The 10,400-nt window shown below is 40.8% G+C and overlaps 1 protein-coding gene across 1 annotated transcript; it reads right to left on the reverse strand.

The window, feature by feature from the left end:
* Positions 1-7,963: 7,963 nt before the first annotated feature.
* Positions 7,964-9,080, reverse strand: LOC114568862 (phenylethanolamine N-methyltransferase). Its single transcript, XM_028598482.1, has 3 exons — positions 8,848-9,080; positions 8,490-8,700; positions 7,964-8,396 (listed from the first exon to the last, which is right to left on the reverse strand). Exons 1-3 carry the CDS (start codon positions 9,017-9,019, stop codon positions 7,964-7,966), a joined length of 816 nt encoding a protein of 271 aa, XP_028454283.1. The 5' UTR covers positions 9,020-9,080.
* Between the last annotated feature and the right edge of the window lie 1,320 nt (positions 9,081-10,400).

Raw genomic sequence — 10,400 nt, forward strand, 5'->3', positions numbered from 1 at the left:
AAAAGTGTGTTTACATATTAGACTTTTGTCTTCAAATTGTATCTCGGGGTGAGGGATACCACCAGTTGATGCTGTGATTTTGGCAAGGTGTTAAAAATCACAAATTGTTGTAAACATACTGCAGTAACCCCCGTGCGTAATGCTGCATGATGTTAAATCTAGGTCTGGTATATCAAAGCTGTCCCCGATTGCCATAATGCCTGCCGTTTTGGACAATATTATTAATATAGGTAGTCTATAGATCAGGTTTCCCTACACTGTGCAAGAACAGGCTGAAATTATAATTCAATTTGCAGGAATTCCTGAATGTCTTGATTTGGCGTAACAAAAGAACAACTGCCAGGGTCATTAACATACTGATTAACATTCATGAGGTGCTTTGCAATGACTATTTGTGGTTTAATGGGCGTGTACAGGGAGGGATAAGAGGCTGATCCACGTAACCACACTTACATGGGTAATCTGTGATTTATAAAGGAAACATTGCTTACAGATGTTTTATAAATCTGATTTTATTTTTTGCCATACGCCATTATTGGCTTTTGGGCGTACGTCCACTTTTAGTAAGATCCTACGCACAATTTTATAAATGAGACCCCTGCTCAGTTAATTTAGCTGATTCAATAATATTGAACTACCATATTTTGTAGTGTTCAATTCAAAGCATTTTGAACCAAATGTAGACAAAAAATCATCCATCCATCCATCCATCCATCTTCGTCCGCTTATCCGGTGTCGGGTCGCGGGGGGAGCAGCTCCAGCAGGGGACCCCAAACTTCCCTTTCCCGAGCAACATTAACCAGCTCCGACTGGGGATCGGCGTTCCCAGGCCAGGTTGGAGATATAATCCCTCCACCTAGTCCTGGGTCTTCCCCGAGGCCTCCTCCCAGCTGGACGTGCCTGGAACACCTCCCTAGGGAGGCGCCCAGGGGGCATCCTTACCAGATGCCCGAACCACCTCAACTGGCTCCTTTCAACGCAAATGAGCAGCGGCCATACTCCGAGCTCCTCACGGATGACTGAGCTTCTCACCCTATCTCTAAGGGAGACGCCAGCCACCCTCCTGAGGAAACCCATTTCGGCCGCTTGTACCCTGGATCTCGTTCTTTCGGTCATGACCCAGCCTTCATGACCATAGGTGAGGGTAGGAACGAAAACTGACCGGTAGATTGAGAGCTTTGCCTTCTGGCTCAGCTCTCTTTTCGTCACAACGGTGCGATAGATTGAATGCAATACCGCACCCGCTGCGCCGACAAAAAATCATGTCAAATTAATACATTTTTGTAAAGATTATGAAACCATAAAACATTTTTTACTACCCTATATCCATCATATTATAATGTAATTTTAATTTTCTTTCAGTCTTGCCCAGAGAGGCAAATAATCTGTTGATGAAAGGGTGGGGAAAGAGGAAAGCATTGCCATTGGCAAGTGGTGTGACGACATATATGTAACGCTGATCTCATACTACTGTATAATTAAACGTTACGACAAAGCTTGTTGCTGGAGCAGGTCAGACAAAGCATTTATGGAAGTCAACAGGCCACACGTAGTCAAGGAGTACAACGCACTCATTGGGGCGCATTGATGATTAATTAATGTGACATTTTTTGATAGATCTCAAATAGATTTTGATGTCAAAGTTCAGAAGTAAAGATTATAATCTTGACGTGTTGTAAAACAGCAAATTAAAATACAAATCTGTGAAACTAAGCAAAATGACAAGCTGATGAATGAGAAAATGAGAAAGAAATGTACTCTAAATGACATATATTCCACATTTCGGATCTCTGACACTACAGGTGGTTATTTAAAAGAAAATCTCAGAAATGTGTTCTATGTGGTCTATTTACTCTGTGATATGCCCCCCATAATTTTCCTTTAAGGTTGAATAAGTCTGGGTTCTTATGGGTTAAATCTGTCTTCTGTTTAGGCTTCCTTATTAAAACAAACATTGTTTGTAAATGTTTTCTCATGTTTTTCTGATTCCTCTTCAGACTGAGTGGCTGTACGTTGTCAAAGAGAAACGGTGAAGTTCTGTCCTCAGTTGTCAGCTCCCAGTCCTCTAGTCTGAGAGAGCTGGACCTGAGTAACAACGGGCTGCAGGATTCAGGAGTGAAGCAGCTGTCGGCTGGACTGAAGAGTCCACACTGCAGACTGGAAACTCTCAGGTTAGTGTTTAGTTATTTGAAAAACATGACCCTCTGAGCTGTTATTTTCTTTATATATGTTAAATGGACTGAATACAGGCCAACATTTCAGAGAGAAGATGTGAAGCTCTGACCTGAAGACAGAATCAGCAGTGCTCTATATCGTTCATTTATTTTTTTAATAGACATACTAACTGAATGACTGCATGAACAAACCTTTCATAGTAAGAGACATAACCCCAACCCCAGATAATCAGTTCATTGAAAAAGGATGTGTCGGTGGCATGACATGACATCACTGTGGAGGTGCGATGGTTTCAAACACCTCATAGTTGCAACATGGCACATAAACTGGAATTGGATATACAGTTAGGTTCATATGTATATATACTGTACAATGACACCAATTTGTTATTTTGGCAATACATTTTAAATGAACTAATGATTGTGTTCTGAAAGTGTAATTTCAGAGTATTCACAGCTATGTTAAATGGACTATGCAGGAATTATGGGCAGATCCCCTGTTTTACGGGACCAAAGCGTTTGGTCAACAGGCTATGCATCTGTTTATATGGGCCTACATGTGTCAGTCAGACAGAGGTGAAAGAGTACTAGAATATTGTACTCAAGTAAAAGTACCTGGTTAGGTGTTCTCCGAGTCTTCCAACCCTTCCTCCTTCAAAGGGGCATGTTGGTCATTTTTAGGACTTCTATTTAATCAAAGTGTTCCTACCAAACACAGTTGTGAAAAAGATCTGCCTGAACCAACACTACGCTCCATTAGTGTTGTCAACAGTGGATGGATGTATACCATATATATTTTGAGTTCTGATGTGTGTGTTTGTTTGTGTGTGTGTGTGTGTGTGTGTGTGTGTGTGTGTTCAGTCTGTCAGGCTGTCTGGCCTCAGAGGAAGGCTGTACTTCTCTGGCCTCAGCTCTGAGTTCCAACATCTCCCATCTGAGAGTGCTGGACCTGAGCTACAATTATCCAAGAGACTCAGGAGTGAAGCTGCTGTCAGCTGGACTTAAGGATCCAAACTGGAGACTGGACACTCTCAGGTATGGACAGATGGACAGACAAAAACAGTCTGTCACAATAAGAGAAGAACAGCCCTCACTTCCTCCTCTGTCTCTAACAGAGTAGCAGTGTATGTGGACTGTCCTGCTGGCACTCTGTCCTTCTACACAGTCTCCTCTGACTCACTGATCCACCTCCACACCTTCAACACCACATTCACTCAACCTCTTTATCATGGGTTTAGGGTCTGGTCTGGTTCCTCAGCGGCTCTGTGTCCTCTGCAGGACTGAGAGTCTCTAACCTAACTCCGCCAGATGGATTGCTTCGCATTTGCTCGGCATGTCCATCTTGGAACTTTCCTTTGGAGAACTTTTGGGAAGGGGCGAAAATACTGGTTAGCTGATTGGATAAACCAATCTGTCTATCACCACCTATGCTGGTGATAGATGGGCCAAATCAACCAATCAGATCAAACTCTTGCAAAAACCAGTCGGGAGAAGAGCAAAAACATCTTTTCCTCAGAGAAAAGCCTCCAGTGCCGTTTTTTGCTCTTCTTTCAATGAAGAAATACTTTCTAATTCGGATAAAACTTGCGCGATAGCTACGATCATATCATCCGTGGAAGCTGCTATGTTGTTTAGACTGAACAGTCGCTTCTCGTTGCGTCACACCTAAACCCGCCTCAAAACTAACGCTGATTGGTTGGTCGTTTGGCGAACGGCTCCAAATTTTCTCTATCTCAAGATGCCAGACTGATCTGCGAGTGGAAAACTGTAGCTCGCGAGACGGTCTCACGAGGCTTTACTGTGGACAGAAACACTGACTGCTGAAATCAAAGTTCAGTCAGTTCAACATCACACACTACAGACCAAACATGAATAATTTGTGCCAATAAATCACATGTCAATACAAACATTCAAGCCCATCTATCTCTATGCTCCTTTTCACACCGAATCTGAAACTTTCACTTCTTTTGTCTTCCTCAACTGTTTAGGTTTCTGCAGATTTCGGATGCCGAGCCAACTGATAAAATTACTTTTGTTTAATGCAATCAATAGATTGTCTCAGATGTCAATCTCTGTTCATACTGTCACAAAACAATGTGGATATCGTTCCATTAGGTCTCGCAGCATAGTGTCCTCTTTGACAAACAAAATAAAGATGATAAAGACAACATCTGGGGAAGTACAGCAGTTCAACTGTCTGTCTGCACTTTATGAATTACTTTTAAATTATACTTTTGTTACTGAGTTTTGTTACTGAGTTTGTAATATGTATTATTGTTTTTATGTAAAGCACATTATGATTCTATCTGTGAAAAGTGTTCTTTAAATAAAGCTATGCTGAATTAATCAGAAATCAGCAACGATTCATATATTCATGTTTAACAATTTTTTTGTAATTCATCCATCCTCTTTATGTTTCTAACACTGAAGTATATTTTGCCATGTTTTGCTGGCTGTACTCTGCATTTTGCTTGATTGAAGATGGGGGTCTAAGTGCTGCATTGTGTACCATGTGTTGTGTATTGGGTTTGTGGTGTTCTGCCCCTGGAGGCCAGGGTGAGCATATCATGCTCTCACCTATACAAACTTGCAACTAAAATCACTCTGATGTTCCCTTTGTGTCACTACACCCAGGCTCAAGCCGACACGTGTTTGTGTATTTTTAATGTCTTGCCCTGTTTAATAAAGGCCTTTTTATCACTTTTTGTAACCAACCTTGAGTGCCTGGACTTGATTTTTTTATGACTTTCTTGGTCATAATTCTTCCTTTTTGTCATGTTTACACATGACGCACAGTGTTTACACATGGCTGTAAGTCCAGCAATATTATACTGTTAGATGTATAATGGAGTTTGGTGGGGGGTGGGGATAGAACCAAACAGACAAGTTTCAGTGTTTATCTTGCATCATTCAGGACCGTAATGGGAGAAGAAGATATTCATCTTGACCAGACAAGCAGTCTATACGTCCCGGCTGCTGCCCGGTGTCCTGTCCTGGAAATGTCTCTGGAGAAAAAGAACATTGTTCACGGCGGCGAGCTGAAGGAGAGCTGCACTGTTCTTGATTATAAAACTGCTATAAATTATGTTATGCTTTGTGTGTGGGCTTAATGGAGTCTAAGCTTTCAACCGATGTGCTACATGACCGTATATTTTGAAGATTTAATTATTCAAAGTTATAATGAAGTTTATGCAGCGTCTATTTTGAGTGAAAGTGTGCCGTCTACGGCACAGTGATCCCTGTGAGGTTCAAGTCCTTGTTCAAGGACCAAACTGTGAAGGAGCTGAAGCAGAACATAACATCTGTATGTTCAACAGTCTGAGCAATGTCCCGCACTAATGGAGCTCTGAATATCTGTTCCTTTGGAGGACGCTGATGCTAATTAGTCTCTGACATGATTACAAATATCAAATATTTTCAGTTTAATATTATATATGACAATGAAAAATCCTCACAGTTTGAGAACCTGGAATCAGAGAATATTTGAGATTTATTTAAACAATAATGACTTTATTTGTATAGCATCCTTAAAAACAATAGTTTACAAAGTGCTTTGACAGAAGAAACAAAAGCAAATACAAATCAACACACATTATGTACAGACCATTGTAATAGTAAAACAGAAGATGGGGCAGCTTTAAAGGATAGAAAAAGTTACAACAGAAACTTCACGAGAGAAAGGAGGAGACCACACATCTTTTTTATAAACCTCCATAGAAAATGAAGACTTAAATTCTGGTTTCTATCTCTGGGAAACTCTGAAACATTTAGTGTGTTTGGCCGAAGCAAAATCAAAACTACTGTCTCCAAACTTAGAGAGTAAAACCTGATTTTATATTCCACTAACATGACTAATACATGTAATACCATAACCATATTGGAATAACATCATGTTACATTATTTTCAGCACATTCTCCCAGTCCATCCACTATGCAGTTAAAGAAGTGATTTAAACAAATGAATGACTTTTTAGAATAGTTGATTCCACCAGTAGATGCTGACTCTCTCTATAAAAGGTCAAAATATGGAAAACAGCTTAAGACTAGTTATAGTGAACTAAAGTAGCATTTCAAAAATAAAATAGGAAAATGTAAATAAAGCAGATACCTGACAGGTGGATTCTGAAATAAACCTGAAAGAAAAATGGAACAAGTGAGTAAGAAGTGAAATAGTATTTTATTTTATTATTGCATATGATGTGGAGGGTGCACTGGAATATCTGTTGTCATTCTGTGTTGAATGTTATTCTAAGAATAATACAAAGTCATGAAACCATTCTAACTAAGACGAGAGAATAAATGTTTGTTTCTTACCTTTTCAAACGTTCCCGTTGAGTCTGGGTCTTGTTCCACCTTTGCTGCCTGATACACAGAGAAAGAAATCCTTGGCTCGTGTGAGTAACGTTACATCCTGCTACCAAACACACAGGCGTCGTAGCTTCAGAGAGACGTCAGCCATGACACTTTGAAGTGTGGAGTCTTTCTAATGACGGATTTTCACAGTCTGATACTTCTTTTTACAACAAACTGATGGTTTCTTGACTTGCTAAATTATCATTTAAAAGGCTCAATTAAATTGGGATCAAAATAAATGTTGGTGTCTCCCCGTTCACTACAGAACATATTTTATCTGAAATGAGGTCCCATGATGGTCCAGAGGAAGGGGAGAGACTGCTCCTCTCTATAGAGCGCAACAGTGAGCGCCCACTTTTTGAATGTCTCTTGTCCCCCCATATCTCCATAACATGGGCCAAGGATAACCTGAATAACGGGGCTGATACACAAGTTTTTTACTTTCAATAACATTGCGAGATGAGAGAGCATTTGTGCTGCATTCATGTGGTGTCGGAGTAATCAAACAAAAAGTGTTCCCCACTAGGAACAAACTACATTTCTTTTCTTTCCACGTTATTACTGGATCCAAATTGTCTTTCATTAGCATTTTATCATCCTTGGTAATCACAATTCCTAAATATTTGATTGTGTTTTTTACGGGGATGCTACAAATGTGTGTATCTGAAATATATTTTAAGGTGAGAATTTCACATTTATTCAAAGTGATATTTAAGCCAGATACTTCAGAAAAATATCAATGTCAGATAAAGCGTCTGAAACTTCTGTTTTGCTATTTAAAAATAAAGTTGTATCATCCGCCAGTTGTGAGATTTAAATTTGTCTAACATGAAAATCAATACCTTTAAAATAAAGCAATTTTTTATTTATAAATTTATACTGCTTCCACTAATCTCTTCCCCCATCTTTTTTAATATCAACAATAAGTTTGGATCAATATAATGCTGTTATGTAATATAAGTCTGAGATAAGAAAACATGAAATACAAATTGTTTTAGCATCTTTATTCATATCATCAGAAATTACAAAACAACTTGCAACTCATCATCAAAAAATGGAAGTGTTACATTCTTGATGCTGTAGTTGCTGTGTTTGAACTGCAGGGGCCAATGTGAAATTACATCTCTAACATAAAGAAAAAGGAAACGTCTCCTTATTCACCCTCAGAAAAGACATTCACTGGACCAAGGAAATAAAGAGAAATATTTAATTTACGTGTTTTTTTTGTCTTGCATTTTTTTCCATTAAGAGTCAGTTTGAAAACAATTAAAATGATTGAAGATCAGAATCAAAGCAACCTCTCAAAAAAACAAATGTGTGAGTATTATTATTAGCATCACCAGTAGCCCATTTTCTCATTATCTAATGTGCTAAACTTTGCATATACTTCTAATATATCATATTTTCATCTGGATATCTATCCTGTTTTCTCACACTTACTCCTTTATTGCCTTTACAAAAAATATCCCATACGCGTCATGATGGCTAACCTTCATGTACTCAGGCAATGTGTAAACCTCCAGCCTAATCAGGGTGTAGCCGCTCTCCTTCAAACTAGCACAGACCTGGGCCTCATTCACTGGGACCGTAGGGATCTTTACCCCAGGACTATAGTAACTCATTCCCAGAGTTCCGATGAGCAGGAGGTGGCCACCGGGCCGCAGGAGCCTCCCAATGTTGCCCAGGGCCCTGGTGAAGGCAGCCAGGTCAGGGCTGGCACTCTCCAGACAGTAGCAGGACACAAGACAGTCAGCCCCTGCTGAAGGAAGGACGTCAAGGGCCACAGGCTGAGGGCGGTGCACGTCAATGGGGACAATGTCCATGATGACCTGACGTAGCTTGGCAGCTTTCTCTGTCCATGCTGAGGGCCTGTTAGAGACAATGAATCACCAAATTAGAGAAAAACAGCTATTGTAAATGCACACAGCATTTATCTGCATATCTCAAGGGATCTGGTCTTACTGTCGTCCCTCCAGCTTGCAGACGTGCTGCAGGTATGGTGTCCAGTCCATGCTGCAGCCTCCCTCGTCCTGGAGCCAGCTCCTCAGCTCCTTCCTGTTGACCTCCAGGAAATCTGTGAGGAACACCTTGTTGAAAACCTCACAGCCACTCATCACCTGGTACAAGGTGGGACCAGAACCTATGTCCACCAGCAGCTCACCACTCACATCGCCTGGAAAGGTAAGAGAGAGGAGAAGTAAGACTCTGAGAAAGAGCTAATTGAGAGTTCTTTACCAAAATGCCTTGATTAATATGCAGCTTCTATTCAGATATCTCAACAAAAAAACACTTTACATGACCCATCACCCCGTCTCCTTACCTTCAGTGAAAGCTCTATGCAGGCATGCCAGTACCCACGGCAAAAGGTTGTCCTTTCTTTCCAAATCAGCCAGTGGTGGAGTGTAGGTATTCTGCAGATACGCTGCAGGATCAACTCCCTGCCAGATGGCTGCCATGGCCGCCACTCCATTCTCTGCTCCCTTTTCTTCCATCCTCCTGTTGTCTTTGTGACTCTACCTAATCCCTGTGTAATGGTCAGCTTTCAGGTGCACCGTCAACCGCCATTTATACCTGTGTATATCTGGGTGTGTCTGTGTCATTTTGTGTGTGTCTGTGCTTTGGGCTACTCTGAGTTTCATGGGCGGAGATAGCAATCCTGTTTTTGGGCCAGTGTTGTACTCCGATAGTATTTGTTCTGTTCATGTTCCCGGCCCTGAGGCGCTGATACCATCAGATCCGGGGGGCTTCTTCCAACACTAGACACACTAATGGACTCCTCACATGGCTGTCAGGTCTTTGACTCACCTCTCAGATCTCCACAATCATTCTAAAGGGCCTTTTACACGCAAACAATAGACCAGTTTCAGTTAAAGTTACTCAGGCTACCAAAGAATACCATAATTCCTCCATTCAATTAGGCCTAAGAGATGCACCCCAAGCTTCCATCCTAAACCGTTTTGCCAGCAGCGTGTTAGCATTTAAACAAAGTGCTGTGTGTCCACAGTGTGTGCGGACTGTAGGTACAGTATTGCCTGAGGCCTTTTGGACACTTAGGTTAGGTTTTAGTTTGTGATCTCCCTGCAGGGGAAAAATCCTCTAAAATGTCAGCTATTCCATCAATCAATAGATAATCTCTCTCAAGGGTTAATGTTAGAGTTAACATCTACTAAACATGAGTTGAATTTGCACCCCAGTGCCGCCACACCTTGATGCTCATGACAAGAATAGCATGTATCTTGGTTACACTTTACTTGAAGGTATCTACATAAGAGTGACATGACACTGTCATGAACGTGTCATAAACATTATAAACAAGTCATAAACGTTCATGACATAACGCTTCTTTTGTTAAGTGTCTTTTGTTTTTTTTTCATGACAAGTTATGGTTAGGTTAGGGTTCCTGGGTCATGACTGTGTCATGACAGTGTCATGTCACTGTGATGTAGATACCTTCAAGCAAAGTTTTAAATCGGCGTCATGCATGAATTAATTATATTTTTTGCAATTTTACACATAATTATCCAAGATGATCACATACACAAAACTGAAATTGCACATCAAAATGACACAGAGAACCCCCCAAAATTTCACAAATTCAAAAACAAGTTTTTAGGGGAGCCCATGTCTTATTAAGGGGAGCCGAGCTCCCCCTAGCTCCCACGTAGTTCACACCCTGCTCTGCTAACACCGAGACATGTTGATTTTAGAAACAAGCTGCTACTCTGACCATGGAGACAGGAGCCGGCATGGGACTCATTTTCAGCCCTGGAGTTTCATGCCTTAAACCGGGCCTGTTTACTTCACGACTGACTATATTAAAATAATCTAGTTGAAACCTTTGCATATATTCGTCTATAATAGCGTGCTGTTCTC

The sequence above is a fragment of the Perca flavescens genome, chromosome 15 (assembly GCF_004354835.1).
Source record: "Perca flavescens isolate YP-PL-M2 chromosome 15, PFLA_1.0, whole genome shotgun sequence".
Lineage (NCBI taxonomy): Eukaryota > Metazoa > Chordata > Actinopteri > Perciformes > Percidae > Perca > Perca flavescens.